The sequence below is a fragment of the Barbus barbus genome (assembly GCF_936440315.1).
Source record: "Barbus barbus genome assembly, chromosome: 10".
NCBI classification, from domain to species: Eukaryota; Metazoa; Chordata; class Actinopteri; order Cypriniformes; family Cyprinidae; genus Barbus; species Barbus barbus.
In genome coordinates this window covers 29,652,178-29,673,016 of record NC_136738.1, presented here as the reverse complement: position 1 = coordinate 29,673,016, position 20,839 = coordinate 29,652,178, and the positions used below count along the sequence as shown (strand labels likewise).

At 35.8% G+C, this 20,839-nt stretch overlaps 3 protein-coding genes across 7 annotated transcripts in view; 2 read left to right on the top strand and 1 right to left on the bottom strand.

The window, feature by feature from the left end:
* The window catches only part of cers6 (ceramide synthase 6), a 40,665-nt gene extending 36,868 nt beyond the window's left edge, over positions 1-3,797 (top strand). Inside the window, exon 11 of the mRNA XM_079426476.1 lies at positions 42-3,797. Within this exon, the coding sequence (XP_079282602.1) occupies positions 42-182 (141 nt within the window). The 3' untranslated portion in view covers positions 183-3,797. The remainder of the gene's footprint in view (positions 1-41) is intronic.
* A 3,953-nt stretch (positions 3,798-7,750) lies between these two features.
* On the top strand, positions 7,751-15,050 carry nostrin (nitric oxide synthase trafficking; the record flags this gene model as incomplete). Its single annotated transcript, XM_079426764.1, has 16 exons — positions 7,751-7,777; positions 8,237-8,322; positions 8,538-8,621; positions 9,276-9,338; positions 9,423-9,504; positions 10,325-10,387; positions 10,536-10,634; positions 10,712-10,837; positions 10,920-11,018; positions 12,494-12,619; positions 12,702-12,810; positions 13,203-13,291; positions 13,472-13,597; positions 14,435-14,672; positions 14,754-14,837; positions 14,914-15,050. The coding sequence occupies 16 exons, from the start codon at positions 7,751-7,753 to the stop codon at positions 15,048-15,050; spliced, it is 1,638 nt and encodes a 545-aa protein (XP_079282890.1).
* Positions 9,241-19,229, bottom strand: spc25 (SPC25 component of NDC80 kinetochore complex). Of its 5 annotated transcripts, none has more exons than XR_013784784.1 (10): positions 19,114-19,223; positions 18,541-18,703; positions 17,614-17,679; positions 17,352-17,498; positions 16,889-16,993; positions 16,453-16,551; positions 15,630-15,815; positions 14,878-15,116; positions 9,553-9,753; positions 9,241-9,474 (listed from the first exon to the last, which is right to left on the bottom strand). XR_013784784.1 is itself a non-coding variant. In XM_079426767.1 (8 exons), exons 2-7 carry the CDS (start codon positions 18,695-18,697, stop codon positions 15,679-15,681), a joined length of 711 nt encoding a protein of 236 aa, XP_079282893.1. In that variant the 5' UTR covers positions 18,698-18,703; positions 19,114-19,229; the 3' UTR covers positions 13,719-15,116; positions 15,630-15,678. The 5 variants fall into 5 exon arrangements, 2 of the variants coding, with proteins under 2 accessions (XP_079282893.1, XP_079282892.1); XR_013784785.1 differs by having other exon boundaries at positions 15,696-15,815; XR_013784786.1 differs by lacking the exons at positions 9,241-9,474; positions 9,553-9,753 and adding an exon at positions 13,725-14,657.
* Positions 19,230-20,839: the final 1,610 nt, after the last annotated feature.

Sequence of the window (20,839 nt, the reverse complement as noted above, 5' to 3'; positions counted from 1 at the left end):
AGAAAATACTGTCATCTTAACCATCTCGCTACCCTTGCTAGGTGTCAAAGGATGACCGCAGTGACATTGAGTCCAGCTCTGATGAAGACGAGGTTCTTCCTCCTCCTCAGAAACACCACACTAACGGGACCAACGGCACCAACGGCTACCTGTCCTCGTCCCCGTGCCCAGACGAACACTAACCGTCCACCCAGCGTAGAGGACGTTTCACTGGGCCCCAGCTGCATCACTCTCCGTTGTGTCAAATCATGTATGAACATTACCGGTCCCGTACTGGAACTTCTCAATAATGTAAATGCGGTTTCAGTTGGTCGCTTTTCACCATTTCCCCCAGATGTTTTGTGTGCCATTCGTTGGCTTTTGTTTTTGTGGTTGTTTATCCTGCGACATTCTTTATTGAAGCACCTTTTAGATTCAGTGCGGCTCACTCTTTTCTTTCAAGCAAGTGAATGAAAGCGCCGTTCTTTCTTTCATAATCACGTGAGCATGCTGCTGCGGTCATGTATTCTGGCATCATGGGAACAGTAGTTTTCTTGGTTTAGTGTTATTTTCTATTTATTAATTTTTGTATCTTTAATAAATTTGCATTTGTTTGTTTTTAACATAAGTTCCCCTTTTCCACGACAAGATGTTGGTGCTGGAGCTGGTGCCCAGTCTAGAACCGCTCTGGGTGTGTTTCCTAAAAGCATTACTAGCCAACTATGGTCACAAGGTCCAACAAACATATGCAAAATGCATCGCAAAGTTGTGTTGTTGGAACTTCAGCTGTCCACCTGTAGTTAAACGCATTTATCAGCTAACAAAAATACGTTCTATGAACGTTTTGCTGAATGTTCAAAGTGTAGTTTTTAAAAATGTTTTAAAGTTAACATTTTTTTCTTGGTTTTGCGAGCGTTACTTATTTTATTTGACAATTTTCAAACATTATGGGAACATTACTTTTAAATGTACATTTAAAAAACGTTAAGACAAACATGCAAAAACGTTTCCCAAAACATACCATATGCAAGCACAGTATGTGAATGTCAAAAACTTTTTGTGCATCCCAAAAGAAATTGCAATTCAAAGCACAATATTTTGAACAGAATCTTGCAAGTTGAAGCAAGTTAGTTAAACTGTTTTAGCTAGCTAGCTACTCCAACAACACTGAGGCTGCGTCCGAAATCGCATACGTCCCTACTATATAGTATGCAAAAAACAGTATGCGAGGCGAGTAGTACGTCCAAATTCATAGTTTCGAAAAACAGTAGGCGAGAATTACCCGGATGACCTACTACTTCCGCCCGAATTCTGTAGTAGGCATACGATGGACACTTTACTATCCCATGAGGCCACGGGAGAGGAGGCGTCATATTCGAAAAATGGCGGAAAGCGGCGACGCGGCTGTTTTCAAGTGCAAGTACCTCAAGAAAATCGTTGTTCATTGTGGTTAAATTGCACTTGTTTAAAATAATCAAAGTAAACGGCTGACTTATTAAAGTTTAACCGTTGTAAATCGATGAGATGACTTCATGAACATGGCGGATGTAGTACGTCCGAATTCCATTCATACTATATAGAACGTACTTTTTTAACGGTCGAGAAGTACAAGTAGTATGCGATTTCGGACGCAGCCTGATAGTTTACTAGTGCCGACATTAGTAACTTCTCATAACTTTGGCTACATTCTGGCAAACCCCTGTCAAAAGTTATGAACAAACATTCTTCCAGTAACATTAAAAGAATGTTTGAAGTTATTTGATCTTTAATAATGTTAGCAAAAAACGGTTATACCATGATGATATACCATTCATGATTTTTTCCCCCCTGAAATATCGGATATTCATTCAAGGTTTGTTCGAATGGTATTTGTTTCAGAGCGTTCAACGGTAATGCTCCCATAATGTTTGCAAAATTATAAAATGGACTGTTAATGTTTGTATAACCAAGAAATAAAAACATTTTACTTTTTTTTTTTTTTTACTGGACATTTTGAATATTCATAGAAAATTAGAAATGTCTTTTCATAACCTGAAAGGTATAAAACATTCTCCGAACATATTTTTGTTAGCTGGGTTTCTTGCCAGTTTGACTTGCACTGCATCTGCAAGTATTCACATCTGCTTTTGTATTTGCATATAATGTGTGTGGCCTTAAATCTGCTGGTTTCAAATAAGGAAATGATAACATCAAAACATGTAGTTTTGATTATTGTCATCAAAGCAGTCTAAACTGGAAATGTTTAATTTGGTGACTCACATTTATCTTGTGAACACGCTGGTTTTATTTTTGTGACGTTGCAAGGCAACTTCAGATTCTACGTTTAAGCAGAGCGATGCACTATAATTATTTGTAGGAAGGTTATGCAGTAACAATCACTTGCATGATTTAAATTGAGAGATTCACAGATTCTCCAGCTCCGACACGAGCAACAGCATCATTTTCGTGGAATGGGGTAACAGTGATTTAAAATTCACTCAAAATAATCATTTGTTCAAATGAACTAGTGGTTTATGACGAATCAATGACATTCCTTCACCAAACATATTTTCACAAGTACACTATCATTCTAAAGATTGGGGTTGGTGAGATGTTTTTGAAAGAAGTGCCTTCTGCTCATCAAGGCTGCATTTATTTAATCAAAACTCATTTAAAGTCATTTAAAATAACTGTTCTCTTCTTGATTATATTTGAAAATTTAATTTGTGTGATGCAAAGCTGAATTTTCAGCATCATTACTCCAGTCTTGTGTCACATGATCCTTCAGAAATCATTCTAATATGCTGCTCAACATACATTTCTTATTATCAATGTTGAAAAAAGTTGTGCTGCTTCATATTTTTGTGGAAATACATGTAGTGATGCCTTTTTTCAGAATTCTTTTGAAAAGCATTTATTTGAAATAGAAATATTTTGTAACATTGTAAATGTCTCACTTTTGATCAATTTAATGCATCCTTGCTGAGTAAAAGTATTCATTTCTTTCAAAATAAAAGTCTTTGGAACGGTAGTGTACGTTGATAATGGGAAGCCTGTATCAGTGTTTCAGGTGCTGAAAAGAAAAGGGACACTTATTGTGTATTTTATTGAGAAAGCTTGCCTGACTTTGGAAAGTGTTTTTTCCAAAAAAAAAAGTATTTCAATGTGATTTGACTTATACTATCAAGTGATTACTGATTAATAACATCAAGTCAGCAGGTATAAAGAATCTAATATCACGTGATTATATTTGATGATCATTTCTCATTGAATCCCAGTCATATTTCAAAATAGGTTTGGTTTTATTATTGTGCTCTCACTTCAGAAACAAGGTACATATGAGATTATGAAATATATCAAACTATCACACCGTTTGAATGAACACACTTACATGCACTTTGATGAATAAGAGGAACCAAACACTGGTCTTATTTGGTATGTTGTCTATTTTTTAATTAGCTTTTTTGAGTTTAGAATAAAAGATTCTTCTGGTTTTTCTCATGCATTTGAACATCATTCAGCCGAGCTTTATTTAAAGCTTTTGATTCAAGTGTTTTGATGCTGTTTCTTTCAGTGTTGGGAAGGTCGCTGCTGCTGTCTGTTTTGAGCTGGAGAAGCACTACAGTTAATTAACCGTCATCTTATTTGCACTGCAGACAGGTTTCTGTGTTATGTGGTTTACATTTGATGTCAAAAAAGGCGAAGGTTTAAAAAAAAAAAAAAAAACTGTATTCTCTGCCTTTGCTGGAAAACTGATTATCAGCGGTACTAATGAATTATGTTGCCATGTATTTTAAATAAACACGACAGACCAAAACCCCTCTGGCTGTTTTGGCTGCATCTGTCTCTCTGTTTATCTCATTTAGGATTAGATGCGAGGGATATTGTTAATTTATGGTATTTTGAAGCAGTTTTCTTTAATATGGCACTGTTGCAGCCTGCATTCATCTTTTCAGCAGGTTGAAAGGGTGAAAGTAAAGTGAAAAGAGGATAACTAATAAGAAACCTATGTTAAGGTGTTGTGGGGATACAGCACCTCTAAAGAGAGTTTGCAGCTGGAAAGATTATATATTTTGAGAGATTTGACCATCTTTGAGTCAAACCTTAAAATGCTCCAGTACATCAGCTTTAAACCTATAATCCTCAAGGTCTAGAGCAGCCGCTAAGATCGATGTAGTGGATAGTGGTTAGACATAGCAACGAAGTCGACAACAAGATGCTAGTGCTAGAATCGACGAGAACACAAGATCCATGGGGCGAGGTTGGATCAAGATACAACTCCTCCCACCTTACATATACCTAAACCTACCAATCTCCACCCCTGATGCCTAAACCCTCCCATCTCCATCCCTAAACCTACCCCTCTCCACCCCTGATCCCTAAACCCTCCCATCTCCACCCCTAAACCTACCCCTCTCCACCCCTGATCCCTAAACCCACCCATCTCCACCCCTAAACCTACCAATCTCCACCCCTGATCCCTAAACCTACCAATCTCCACCCCTGATCCCTAAACCCTCCCATCTCCACCCCTAAACCTACCAATATCCACCCCTGATCCCTAAACCCACCCATCTCCACCCCTAAACCTACCCCTCTCCACCCCTGATCCCTAAAACCTCCCATCTCCACCCCTAAACCTACCCCTCTCCACCCCTGATCCATAAACCCACCCATCTCCACCCCTAAACCTACCCGTCTCCACACCTGATCCCTAAACCCACCCATCTCCACCCCTACACCTACCAATCTCCACCCCTAAACCTACCCCTCTCCACCCCTGATCCCTAAACTCACCCATCTCCACCCCTAAACCTACCCGTCTCCACACCTGATCCCTAAACCCACCCATCTCCACCCCTAAACCTACCAATCTCCACCCCTGATCCCTAAACCTACCAATCTCCACCCCTGATCCCTAAACCCACCCATCTCCACCCCTAAACCTACCCGTCTCCACACCTGATCCCTAAACCCACCCATCTCCACCCCTAAACCTACCAATCTCCACCCCCTAGATGTGGATCCAACCCCACCCTCTTGATCTTTGTTCTGCAGTGAGGGGCTACTGGAATCGACCCCGACACTACGGCTATTCAGAGTCGAGGACTCTTTTGAAGTCGACTCCTCATTAACACGCAAATGCAGTTTCATGATCATCTCCGAGCTCCCTAAATAACGCGATAGACCAAGTAACAAATCCATTACACATGTGACAAGAAGATTCATGGATTTTGGCAATCACAAAAAGCCGAACCGAATTAAAAAGCGATGACATAAGAGTTTGTAGTTGCCAGCACACCTGCTCCAGACAAACAAAAGCCCCTTTTCTACCGCAGGAACTTTCCCCAGGAACTAGTGACTTTGGGCCGGTCCTCGGTGTGTTTCCACCACAGGAACCAGAATCTAAATAAAGTTCTGGGTAAAAATTTGCCCCTCAGAAAGTACCTGCTCACGAGGTAGTACTTTTTCAAAGGTCTGGAACTTTCGGGGCGGGACTTGGGTGCTGAACATGCTGATTGGATGACTTCACGCCCCATTTATTCGCATAATTTTTTTAAATATTAGTTATTGTGTCATGAAATGTAGTTTTAAATGTATTTGAGGCAAGAATGTAGTTCTTTAAAACTCAAATCTGCTGTTTATTTATAAAGACAGCGCCTATTTGAAAATGTGCTTCACTGATTTCGGAGACGTGAGCTCCAGGCGATCAGCGGGCTCTCAGTGATCATGTATCCCAACGAGAGCAGCCTCAACTCGGCTAGTCCTTCTGACATTTGCCTCTGGCTCTGATGTCTCTGTAGTGGTTAAACATAGGATATAATTAGTTTTGGGTAAATCTAACAGGTAATCTTTGGTCTTTATTTTATTATTCTATTAACCTATTAATATGTTAAAATGAAAATGAAAAGAGGACTATCAATGGAAAAATAAGAGCCAGGCCAAAACCTGCCCCGAAAGAGGCGTACGCCACTTCCTACGCAAAAGGTGGGATATATAAAAACAAACTTGACCGGAATATTTGCGCACCTGCACACAAACTCTGACCCCTGCGTACGAACACTTTTTCCTCAAGTAAGAAAATTAATAAAGTAAACAAAGATTTAAAACTCTGTTTTCATGTCGATATACACTTACATTACATTTATATTAAATAATATGCTCTCAATTAATGGATAAGCACTGAAATTACATAAAGTCATTATGCAGAAGTTAAACCAAAATTAGCCTATATGAATTTAGACATAATTTGTAGTGGATGTACTTGACCACTTTTCCAGTGGCATGCTGTTTTAATGACAGCGAAGAGTGCTATAGGTGCACAATAATTCATATTTAAACTACAGGAAGTGGCGTACACCTGTTTCAGGGCAGGTTTTGGCCATTGTCTTATTTTTCCATTGATAGTCCTCTGACATTTCCTCTTTGGTAATGTCTCTCTTTAATCTGCAGTATTTCCACAAATCTCCCTTTTGTTCATTTTCTCTTCTCCCCATCATAAACGGAGACGCCCCCTTATTGCTGATTGGCTACAAGAGTGTTGTGGCGCTCATCTGATCCACTTAGTTCTTCAAAACCATGTACAAACATCATTTTTCATCGCACACACAGAGCAAACAGCTAGCAAATACTGGCAATTTCAATTTATTTTTAAGTTCTTTATGATTTTGTTTGCATATCAAATTATAAAAAGCATTATTACACTAAAAGTACTACTAACAAGAAAAAAAATATATACAATGTAACAACAAATTTCAATGAAGTCTCTCTTTCTTGCTTACAGCATAAATACCTAGTTTTGTGTGTGTGTGTGTGTGTGTGTGATAATGAATTCAGATGTTTAACCCTTCAAATCAACCATTATTGCAATTTGCAGTTCAGCATCATCATGCAAATATTTCACCACAGAATTCTAAAACTGACCAGAGTCCAGCATTCTTTAAAAAGTCATATATTGTAATAAATGATGCCATTAATGCGTTTCTTTACAAAATGTTGACAAAGACTAGAGAAAACAATTTTTTTTTTTTTTTTTTTTTTTTTTTTTTTTTTTTTGCCCAGAGCTGGAACCTACAGAAAAATCAAAACTGAAATATATATAAATGTAAATCATTTTATAGAAATGTTGGTCTCTATATCATTATCTAGGATTCCTTTAAACTTCTTTTAAAGGAAAAGCTAACCAAACAACGAACATTTACTTATGAAGCTTTTCACTTCACAAGACGTCAACTGATGGACTGGAGCAATTTTTATCAGCTGTTTATTCTGATGGCACCCATTCACTGTAGAGGTTGATGAGCAAGTGATGTAATGCTACATTTCTCCAAAGCTGTTCTGATGAAGAAACAAACTCATCTGCATCTTGGATGACCTCAGAGTGAAAGCAAGCCAAAGTAATTATTCAGAGGCATCAGTGCGAAAACTATGTTTTGAAATTATAATTTTTAAAAGCACATACTTCCATTTTTGTTATTTCATATTTTATTGATTAACTATTATTCTGAAGTGTAGGGGTGGTGTTTGATAGATGTTTCAAGACTTTTGAATGGTTGATTATTATAGTACTGTCTGCTGGCACCATCAAGACAAACATTAAACCAGCTGACAAAAGTGAAACATTGATTGCTATAGCAAAGACTGAAGCTGCATTCCGCCACTCCTCTGGTTTTATGGAGGGTTAATGATGCCGTAATCTTGCACAGGCACAAAGCTGATTTCCGCATGCATTCTCCAGGAACGGACAGGGTCAAAGTTTGATCTGCAGAGTTAAAGAACGACCAGTGTGAAGATGAAGGACCCGCTGAGCAGCTGTACTGTGAGTCCAAAGCCGTTTCATTCTCTTAACTCTACTGTTAAAACAAATATATCCAACTATTAACTTGATATCTGTGGTAGAGCATAATGGGGTATGTCTGCTTCACAATATCACTCTATAAAACACTTGGCAGAAGAATTGATTATTATTAACTAGAAGAGTTAAGTTTGTCTGGACTTTGCTGTCAACTTGACAAAGCTTGGCTGAAAACGTCCACTAAAAAGTTTTAAAAATCCATCTGAAAGTTTAGACAGAGAGACAAGGCAGATCGACTGATTGATTTCTAGATGCAGTTTCAAAGATGTCCGGAGTGGTTACTATGGTCTTCTGCTAGGTTGCTAGGGCATTGCTATTCTTTTGATCAATAGAATGCTAGAACGATAGCTAGATAGATAGCTAGATAGATAGATAGATAGATAGATGGTTTGTTGTTTAATTAGGTTGTATATTGTGTTTCAGTATAATCTGCTGTATCAGGATCTGAAGAGAATCTCTAAGAATGGCGAGTTTTTCTGCAAAGAGCTCTTGGCCGTCTTTCAGCAAAGGTAACATGATCTCTGCTCTTCTTCTCTTGAGGTTGTTGTAGTACTTGACCTCTAAAACACTGAACATACTCGACTTTCCATTCTCAAGAGAAGAAAATGCAATGGAAAAGAATACAGCAGTTCTCCAAACCCTGAAATCCTTGAAATATTCAGAGCAGAATCTCACTGCAAACAAGCTTGACTAATACAACAGACATTGTTTTCTGTGAAACTAGATCTGAACTGGAGATCAACTACTCGAAAGGACTTCAGAAGATCGCAGGGAAACTTCTTAAAGTCTCGAAAGAGATGTGTGACAAGTGAGTGATATCTATCTAATCAACCTCAGGAGTGCAAGCTAGATATAATATGAATAAAAAACATTATTTAAAAAAATCTACATCTTTTAAAACAGTAAAAAAAAAAACTTTGCGAGGAAATATCCACTAATATATTTTTAGATATTCAATTTTTTATTTTTTTCAATTCATTTGGTGAGGTTTGCACGAATATATCTAAAATATTTTTAATCCTAAAATCAGGAAATATCTTTTAGGAGCAAACATTAAAACATGAAAATTAAGTAGAAGGAATTTATTAAATATTTTTTATATATTTTAAATTATATAGCAAAATATAAAAAAATATTTTAAACAAGCTGAATTTACTTGTAAAGCAACAAATAAGTTATTAGATCTCATATCTTTAATATGAGTGTATTTTGTCTTAATGCACTAAATTTTTTTATTAAAAGTATTAAAAAAAGTGAAAAACAAGTGCAAGACATAATACATTTTCTAAAAACAATATTTAGTATCTTACAGTATATAGTGTTGCTTTTCATGTAGCTTTTTATATAGTGTAACTGGAAAATAAGACTAAATTTTGCACGTCATGTTGACCGTGTCAGCCGTGCAGGTTAATATTTGATGCACTTGCCTTGCAAACTCATTGACAGTTTTTCCTCCTCAAAGCTCCACATATCGTGCGTGGTCTTTCATATCCGATGAAATGTACGCCTCAGCAGATGCCCACCGGTACGACACTGCACTGGATCAGCCTCTTTTTATTATTCATGTGTGTTGCTGTGTACAGTATTTATATCAGGCTTATTCTTTCAGCATACTGGGAAATGCTCTCAGCCAAGATGCTATTCAGGAAATCCGTCAAATCCTAGATGAACACGGGAAAAGAAAAAGGCCGGTATGCCACTTACAGGAATAGTCCATCCAAAAATGAAAATGCACTCACCCTCAGGCCATCCAAGATGTAGATGAGTTTGTCTCTTCATCAGAACAGATTTGGAGAAAGGCAGCATTACATCACTCGCTCACCAGTGAATCCTCTGCAGTGAATGGGTGCCGTCAGAATGAGAGTCCAATCAGCTGATAAAAACATCACAATAATCCACACCACTCCAGTCCATCAGTTAATGTATCGTGAAGTGAAAAGCTGAATGTTTGTTAAAAAAAAAAAAAAAAAAAAAAAAAAAAAAAATCCATCTTTAACTTTAAACCCTCACTTCTGGCAAAAATATGAGTCCATAATCCATAATAATACTTCCTCCAGTGAAAAGTCCAAGTCCTGTTGTCCTTTCAGATCAAAATTCATCCACATATTTGTTTTGGACTGTTTTCACAGTGCTTGATCTGTTCATATTTCTCTCCCGATTCAGACAAGATTACTTTTTCACTGGAAAAAGCAACATTATGGATAGAGGACCAGCAGGAATCAACAGTTTCTATCAAAATAGTTTGAATACATCTTCATGATGGATTTTTTTCCTACAAACATGCAGCTTTTCTCTTAACAACACATTAACTGATGGACTGGAGTGGTGTGGATTATTGTGATGTTTTTATCAGCTGTTTGAACTCTCATTCTGACGGCACCCATTCACTGCAGAGCATCCATTGGTACATTTTAATTTCTGGGTGAACTACTACTTTAATGTTTAAGCATATATTTATATTAAGATTTACAGCAGCATGTTTACACTACAGTAAGTCTCGTATGTTCACAGCTTGACAATGCCGTTGAAAAGTCTGGGAAGCTTGTTCTTACAAACTGGAGTGAACAAGTTAAGGTAAGAAAAGGTACAGCTATTAGTATGTTTATCTAATTCTGAGAGATTTGACCAGACAAACCTATATTAACGTGGGATTCCAAAAGTACTTTTGCATCTTGTTTTGCCATGAGGAGGATACATTTTGAGCAGAAATGTGTTTTTACAGCTGAAAAAAAAGCTGATTGGTTTGACAAGAGAACATGAAGCTCTCTTCAGCTTTGTGGAGAAAAATAAGCAAATCTCTACAGAGAAGGAAAAACAGAAGGTAAATATGATGGTTAATTGGCTATGCTATAGGGAAAAGCAATTTACAGGTATGTTTGTGACATTGTTTTCATCTAGATGTTGAACAGATTGACTAAATCAGCAGAGCTTCAGGTCAAAGTTGATGAGGAATATTTTAACACCAACATGGAGGGTCACCACATCCGACTGAAGCTGGAGAACACGCTGAAAACCTGCTATCAGGTTCCTGCTGATTTCCACATCTTTGCATTTTCATCTTCTCTGAAATCCATTGCATTTTGACTGATTCAGTTCTGCATTTCAGATTGTTCAGGAGCTGGAGAAGCAAAGAATAGAGACTCTGTCCAACACCCTAGACAAGTACAGTCTCTTCATGACTGTCTACGCACAGACCGTCATTCACGTGAGTAAATGAACACTGCAAGTAACTGTAACAGGTTCACCAGTGCTGGGGACAATTCAGTTTTTTAGATGCTCCCTTTGAATTTACAAGTGTACATTTGAGTTTAAATGGCCACAAATGAATTAAAAAAACATTATAAAAAAATAAAACAATAATATTACTAATAATAATTTAGCCTACAGAGCCACAAAAGGTCCACACATAATTTTTAATATTTTCATAAAGATAAATAAATATTTGGCTTCAATATTATCTACTTTAATAAATATAAAAAATTCTAAATCTATTTTATTATTAAAATAATTAAAACTACAATTTAAAATGGTTTTATTCTTTAATATTTAGACCGTTTTGAAGGCTTTAGAACAAATTTAAAGGGGACCTATTATGCCCCTTTTCACAAGATGTAAAATAAGTCTCTGATGTTTCATATGCATCTTTTAACTACCACATTCCTTCACGATCATTCTGATAGCACTTGAAGATAGCATCAGTGCAAACACACGAGACAATGATAGCTTTAGCAATAAGCCTTACAGAGTGCCAAGAAGCTCTTTCAGAAGGGCAATTTGGAAAACAAACGCGTGATACTTACTTTGTCTGGAGCTGACGTTCGTGCATGAAGCGTTGGTATTAATTCCTAAACATATCGGGATGGTAAAGGTTCTTGGAATCATTGCTGCCAATAAAGAATATTTATTTTTAAGAGTGTATAATTAAAAGTTAAAGTTAATTCAATAAATATAATAAAATGTATGTAATTTAAATTCATGTATTCTACTATAGATTTTATATAATTTAACAATTTCATGATATATATATATATATATATATATATATATATGCACTGCAAAAAAGTTCTTATTTTTTTGTCTTGTTTCCAGCCAAAATATCTAACAATTCTTAAATCAAGAAGGATTTTCTAGACAAGTAAAATAATCTTGTTTTCAGAAAAAAAGTCAAAATTAAGTGAGTTTTTGCTTAGAATAAGCTAAATAATCTGCCAATGGGGTAAGCAAAATAATCTTATTTCAAACAGAAAACAAGATTATTTAGCTTGTTCTAAGCAAAAACTCACTTAATTTTGACTTGTTTTTTTCTGAAAACAAGACTATTTTACTTGTCTAGAAAATCCTTATTGATTCAAGAATTTTTAGATATTTTGGCTGGAAACAAAACAAAAATCTAAGTAATAAAAGCATTTTTGCAGTGTGTGTATTCATAAAAAAGCTACAGACAAATGTCTTACCCCTTGAATTTTTAAAGAATTTTCTGCCTTAATTCAAATTCAACTTTAAAAGACGGCATTTTAAGCATTTTCAATTTAATATGAAAAAAAACCCCCCAGCTCAACTGAAGATTCATTTAAACCTAGCAACGATGTCTTTTATTTTAACATTTCTTGAAGCGATTAAACTGACTTTCAGGTCAGTCTTATTGGTGGATTTGCATTTGCTGAATGTTTTTGCTAACAGAGTCATAAACAGATCGAGCAGGCCGTACGCAAAGTTGATGTGGAGAAGGACATTCAGTCGCTGGTCGAGGACGTCACTGCTACAGTGGATGAAAGCAAAGCTGAATTTCTCATGGCTGACTACTTTGTAAGCCTTTCTGAGTTTACAACACAAATGTGTGTTGCAGAATTGATATGAAATGGGTTGCTGTTTGTGTGTGTTTATGCAGGAGGAAGAAGGAAAAACAGTCATGGGAAAAGACAGAAGGAAAGATGCCATCAGGACCAAACTTCAGCGTCTGGAGGACTGCATCACGAAAACAAAAAGTGACAGAGAAGGTTTGGATCTTGTAGATACCGTGATTCAGAGCTGAGCGTATGTGATTTAAAAGGGTCATCACATTTTCATTCAACATTTAAGTTGAAGGAACATGTCAAAGGCACCTACTGGTGTCCAGAAATCTGCCTGCCAGGGCATTTAGATAAAAACAAAGAAACAGGACAGATACTGTTATTCCTAAATACCAGAAGAACTACTCGGAGAGAAAACTGTATAGGAAGTTCATGAAAAACTACTTTAGACGTCAGGGAACTGAATTTAAAGTATGATATGACCCCCTTTAAACAGAACTGGTTTATTCCTCAGAGATCTTATTAGGTGGTTCTGTCCTGTTTATATTGTTCATTATATGACATTTAGCTCAACACTGACACATAAATCTGGATTTCAGGTTTAGAGAAAATGGTGAAAGTATATACAGAACAGCCAAACTTCTCTAATCAAAAAAACCTGGAGGAAACGGAACAGTTACTGGATGAGGTCAGATGTTACATTCCATTCCAATGCTCTGTTGAATATTAATCATAACTTTGCTTTGCTTCAAATTTGTCACAAAAAAAATCATTGTTTTGATCCCTGTATAATGAAACATGTAAAGGTATTTAATAAAAAAGTTGTTACAATCTGTACATTGACCGCTCTCTCTCTCTCTCTCTGTAGGCCATCCTCAAACTGGACCTTTTGGAGGCGACGCATTGCAAACTGACTCACAGTCTGGCGGAGATAGAGGGCAAACCAAAATCAAAACATCGATTCAGTGACAGCATCACTAAATGGAAAGAAAAGGTGAGCTTGCGGAAAAATCACCTATTTAGTACTAGAAGCATACCGTTTTATTTGAATAAAATTATTATCAGCATGCATTTAAAGTATGAACTTCTGGGAATATCGTTTTTTTTTTGTTTTTGGTCAAGTTGTTAACAGCATGCATTTTAAGTGCAAGCTTTTGTGAGTACATTTTTTTCTTCATTTTATGTTGATAAATTTATTATCAGTATGCATATTTAATTTTATTTGAGCAAAATTATTATCAGCATGCTTTTTTAGTGCAAACCTTTGAGTAACAACTTATTTTATTTCAGTCAAATTATTATCGGCATGCATTTTAAGTGCAAACCATTTATTTTATTTTAGTCAAATTATTTTCAGCATGGTTTTTACATTCAAACATTTAGGAGTAACAATTTTTTTTTTAGTAACAACACAAAAAAAACGTTGAACAAAAAAGTCTGTAGGTACTTCAGGGGGACTGATAAAACATTTCTTTAAAAATAAATAAAAATTAAATATGGTTAGTGTCTCTAGTGTCAAAAGACACTCCTTTAAATCTTGGCTGATTCATTTGATCCTATCATGTATTCATATAATCTTGATATATCCAGGACAGGAAAAAGATGTAATAAGAGTTCATTGAGAAACTAGGTCATCACTAGTTTAGCATAATGTTTTGTTTATGCTGTTCCTTTTAAACGGCCAACATATTTTTGACTATAATATGTGGGTTTTCCCCGAGGCTGCTGGGTGGAGAGAGACAGTATTGCAATTTTAATAAGCCCAATTTAGACAAAAAACCCATCTATATGTTGCATGAGTTTTTAAACTCTCTCTCTGGTTTTGCTCCAGGACTGCGAGCACAGCGTGGTGCAGCTTTCTCGACCGGTAAGGATCAAAAAGACTCCGTTCAGATCACGTCAGTCCATGAGGAGCGCTGTGATCAATAAGAGTGCGCTGACCAACCAAAGCCCCGATACGACAAGTGAAGAGCCCTCGACTGAGACGACCGATGTCACGCATAACAACACAGACGAGCAACAGAGCGGCCTGGTTAACGGATGCATGTCCGAATCTGAAGAGCATAAAGGTAAACGGCGAGCAAAACATGTTTACCTTCGATTTGTTAACACACATACTCATTTCATTTTTGTGTTAAATCACTAAACAGGCTCAGAATTCCACTCAATCGGCAGATGCAAGGCTTTATACAGCTTCACGTCAGAAAGAGAGGATGAGTTAAACATTAATGAAGGTAATATGGCAGTTCATCTTAATACATCATCCCTCAGCACCTGCTTTCTGTTGACTCTCCCTCTTCAATCTGGCAGGAGACGTACTGGATATCTTTCAGAAGGACGACACGGGCTGGTGGTTCGGTGAGCTGAACGGACAGAGAGGACATTTCCCGTCCACGTATGTGGAAGAGCTGCCTGTTTTCACTGAGATGAAGTCCTCTGAAGCTTAGCATCAAAAGAGCATGTGATGGAAAAGGTCACTGACCTCGACGCCACTGAATCGTGATTCACTCGTGCTGTAGGGTTAAACACACTTCATGCAATTACTGGAAAAAGGAATTTAGAAAACCATTTAAATGATTCATTAACTCCAAAGAACAATTCACTCACAAATCATGAATTAATATGAATATGATGATCAGATTCTAGCCGATTAAATATTTTAGAGCAGAGTATAAATGTATTCGCTACAAACATTTCCATAATGTCTGGAAAAGACAATTTCTCTGTGTTTTTGTTTTCATGAAAGGAAGCCTACAAATTAAATCCATTATTAGAACTTTATTGTGAAAAATTTATTTACATAAAGCAATGCAAATGTTTTAGACATTTAAGTCACTGTAGTATAAAATTAAGAAATTTCAAAGCACTTTAAGACTTTTTTTATTTTATGACTTAAAATGAAAAATCAGTGAATGTAACAAAAAATATGAAATATTTCATATTAAGTAACTCTTGATGGTTTAGGTAAATAAAAGCTCAATCTGTGTGCTAATCATGCCTATAGATATGGTGTCTGGGTCTCTGACCGTTTGTTTCAAATGCATCTGAAATGAAAAATCAGCTTTTGTTCATCAGTCAGGCTGTCTTCGCACCACTGTGAAGTGCCACAAACTCTCTCCGGATGTTAGCAAGGAAAGCAGAGAAGTTGTTGGTCTCCTGCAGTCTGCGCTCTAGATGTGCCATTTTCTCCAGCGGAGGGTCACAGGAGATGACTGAGGGGAAAATATGATCACAGTATACCTTAGTTCTGTTAGCCATTATACACTACTGGTCAAAAGTTTGTGGTCAGTAAGATTTAAAAAATAATAATAATAATAATAGTTTTATTCAGCAAGGAAGCATTACATTGATTTTTTTTTAAAGGACAGTAAAGACATTTATGTTACCAAAAAAAATTATATTTCAAATAAATGCTTTCTGATTTCTGAAGGATCATGTGACACTGAAGACTGGAGCAATGATGCTGAAAATTCAACTTTGCATCACAGGAAAAAAAATCATATTTTTAAAATACATTCCAGTACAAAACAGTTATTTTATATTGTAATAATCACAATATTTACTGTTTTTATTGTATTTTTATTTTTTTTTATGTAGCCTTGGTAAGAATAAGAATAATAAAATAATTCTTACCGACCACAAATTTGAACAATAGTTTAAGTAATAAATAATTTACTATTTATCATTAAGTAATAAAATGACTATTCCTATTTATCAGTATAAACATGCAATGCCTGAGTCTAATCCAAAATATATTTAACAAAATGCTTAATTTCTTTTTGGTAACTAATGGTTTTTACACAAATCAAAGACAGCAAATAGATCAAAAGATAAAAGATGGGTATTTACTGTGGTAAACGCCCTCTGCATCGAGCTGTAGGAGGAAGGCATGGACCATGTCTGGATCTTTATGACTGATGTTCCTGAAGACAAACTGCAGATTCTCACCTTAAAATAAACATAGATGTTGATGATACAGAAGCAAACCTTAAGACCTCAAGAAAGTTATTAAGACCACAAGCAAAAATGCTTTTATTTTTAAATTATATAATCAGAAACATCAATTTGAGTGAAAAGTTCAATTGCTTACATTTGATTACCGACCTAGAAAAAGAGCCAAATCAACACTTTATTAATTTCAAGGTTAAAATGAAAGAAAATCGCGGATTTTAAATGTGGTCTCAGACATTTGTACCTCCGTCTATTTGAATGATGCATCTAATACAGAATAAAAAAAAAAATACTTCAGTCACACTGTATGTTAAAGTTAAACACAAAGCTTTACCTTGGATTTTTCTGATCTCAAGACAGAGGTGCTTCTGAAAGATGTCTTTACATTTGTTCAGCTTCTTCAGTCTGTCCTTGTTGGCTTTGTTTTGTGACTGAATCACTGTAAAAATTCATAAAAGAAACATTATTAACATCAGGTTGGATAGAAAGCAATAATAAACCTGTCCATTGTGTCTGTCACCTAACAGTCATATACAGAAAAAAGACTTCACATTCAATTAATGAACAAATATGAATAAACAAAACACATACTATTTGTTTACTGGACATACAGCATTTCATTCAGAAATATTTACAGTAAATGCTTCACAAATGAATCATCATTGTGAGTGTTTCTTTGCAATGATTTTAAAACTCACTCATCTGTAATGGATCACTCTCTCTACCTCCCTTACTTTAACTTTAGTCCACTACACATTAACATGAAGGTGCATGAGAAAAAAGAAAGGATTACACACATTCCCTGTTTTTGGCCTGATCCTTCTTGAGCTTCTCAATTCTCTGGAATAAGAGCGCTTTGTGATGCTCTTTGTCTTCAATCTCCGACACAACCTCAAGGTGTTCAGCGCTCTTCTCTTTCTGTAAAGATGTTTTCTCTTTCAAATCTAATAATAAAAGAAAGGAAATATCATGGCAGTCATTCAACTGACAAATCCAGACAACACAATATTAGATTGCTGTTATTAAAATATCAAGCAAGTGTGCAAATCAACTTCTCACCTTCTTTGTATGTCTGTATCATGTCAAAAATGGTTTCATCCTCCTTGCATTTCTTTAAACAAGTACCTATGTAGAAAGAAAAAGAATAAAAAAAACTAATATATATATATATATATTCTAGGGAATTGTGTGCTTCTAATTTTATAGCAACAGTTTGGACAGGTCCCTTTTCTATAGTCTAACATGACAGTGCCTCTGTGTATAAGGCACGGTTCAAAAAGACCTGATTGATTGAGTCAGTGTGGAAGAACTTGACTGGTCTGCAGAAAGCCAAGTCCTGATCCCAGCTGAACTCCTCTGGTGTGACTTTATATGCAGACCTTGAGCCAAAAACTCATCACCAAACACCAATGACTTGTATAGACACTATAAGGACAAAAGTGTTGGGACACCCCCTTCTTTAGAACAGATAAAGGCACTAACAAAACTGTGGCAACAAAGATGGAAACAATTCATGCATTTAAATACTGTATTTCCATCTCTGTTGCAACAGTTTTGGACGTGTCTAAAATGACAGTACCCTTATGTACAAGTCATTGATGTTTGATGATGAGTTTTTGTTCGTAAAAAGCTTAATTGTGAATATCATTATGATTTTTTTATTTGGCTATTAAGTTTCTGTGAATCAGTTTAAGTGATCTATCCAAAACTATAATTCAATAAATTAAGAAAATAATAATACCAACAACAAAAAGGTTTTCAGAGCAAATACAAACGTCATATACATACAATATAATTCATTTTTCACCATATCACCTAACCTTTTTTAAATGCAGATGGTTTATAATGACAGATACATGTCCTACTTTAATTTCCATTCCACAAGTAATCTTTATAAAATGTATATAAACAGTAACACTTGCACATTCAACTCAAACCCTGATAGTCCATGGCAAACACAAAACAACAACCCTGTGCATCTCTTACCCAAGACGGACTTCATGTAGTGCCTGTGTTCCTGACAGAGCTCTGCCACCCTGTCATTGAGCTCCTCTCCCATGGCCTGAACCAGCAGTTTAGCCCTGATCTCCTCCAGTCTGCTGTTGAACTGCTCCACAACATTATAGTCTCTGATGGATGCCATACTGAGCTGCAAAACCATCCAAACAACACAGTGACGGTTACTACACTAGACAGCTCACATATTATTACTATTATCTACTCTACTACAATATCAAATAATCAAAAAACACAGTGACGGTTACTACACTAGACAGCTCACATATTATTATTATCTACTCTACTACAATATCAAATAATCAAAAAACACAGTGACGGTTACTACACTTGACAGCTCACATATTACTCTACTACAATATCAAATAATCGTTATATATGCATTATTTGCCCATGGTATACTGTAATAATATCCATTATTAGCAGACAGTTGTAGCCATCATATTGTTAGCGATATATAACTAACTTATATATGTTACTTCAGCGCGATATTTTTTAACCTCAGATGTAAACCTAGACAGTACTGATTAAATGTTATTTTACCAGTCGCAAAGAATAGTTAAATCGCCCGTTTTATGGCGTGAAAACAACCGCAAATATATTCTCGTTGTTTTCAAAAATTCAAAGCAGTTACACCGGAAGTGGCGTCAGATAAACGCGTCGTCGTCACAACTACAAAATAGCGGTATGAACAGAACTGTTCCAAGCATACATAAGAAATTAATTTAGTGTTGCATTTTACATTCTCTTAAAAGGCTAAGTTATATAGACTAAATTATATAGTGCTTCTCCCTTCATTGAGTAGTTTGTTATTGTTCCTGCTGCAGTGCGTGATAATAATATAATAATAGCAGAGGTCACACGTGGTCAAGTCCAAGCAAGTCTCAAGTCTTAACCATCAAGTCTCAAGTCACAGTTCAAACAAATCAAGTCAAGTCGTGATAAGTTTCAAGTCAAGTCAAGTCACAGTACTAAAATAAATAGAGGTTAATTTTTTCGTTACATATTTATTTTTGCACAGAAAAGATTAACTTGTATACATATATTATGTATCTTATTCATTATACATTTGCTATATATTAATTATATGCATATGTGTGCTACATTCATATCTGAAAATAAAATTGTGTTGCTTACACAAAACTTTTAAAATCCAGATGTATAATCCAATCTGTCTAATTCAGTTTAATTGAAACTGTCTAAAATGTGTTGCATTTACAGAAAATAAGGTTTGCCAAGATGTTAGTACTAAGTGGGAACGATGGGGCCGCATAATAATAATCCCTCCATGACTGAACACACGCTCGACAGGTGCGCTTGAGGCAGGCACAGCTAATACCATCATTGCAATTTGGACCAGTGAAGGCATTTTCTCCTTGTTCAATCCCCAAAACAAAAGGCAGTTCTGGCCATCACAATTGTCCAGGTGATGGTTTAACTGGGAAGCAGGGCTAGAATGAGTGGATTTCTTCTGCTTGTTGTGGTATAAGAACAGCCCAGTTTCATCACCTTTGATTTGCTCTTCTTCATCCCCATGACCTGTTCCATATTGGATTGCACTGCCTCCTGGAGAATCAGATCTAAAACACAAAAATGTAAAATTACAAATAAACCTACACAATATTCTAGAGCTGCATGATTCTGGATACATTGAGAATATATATATATATATATATATCCCAGTATTTCATGTAATTTACTAAATGTTCTGACAAAATGTTAATCTCTGCAGTCTATTTAAAAAGATTTAATTTAAAATATTCTTTTAAGCTGTCAGAAACTGAATAAATGATTCAATGTCTCACTCATTATTGGATGAATGTTGCCACCTACTGATGTAACCATGTAACTGACAGAAACTTTCATTTTAAGATGCCCCTCAACATTAAAATTCAGGCTACGTCACTGTTATAGACAAATTCCCCACGAGAGGTATCAATGATGATAATGATCACATTTCTAATAAGAAAAAATACAACATAATATGCAACCAAGGCCAAATTATGACAAACAGAAATTATTAATTCATTAGATTAATCGTTATATATATTAGTCAAACTGACTAAAAATAAATGACTTTCTTACCTTTCCTTGTGGTTCTTGGATGAAATTTGACGTTGTGGTTGTCGTGTCGGATATTCTGATATGTTTCATAAAGGGACCTTTAGCCTGCATTTTCATCTGACAAACATGTCTTATTTGACATCAGAAAAAATCATCTCTTTTTTGACAACATTTTAGGAAGACTAAGTATAATTTCAAGTCTGGC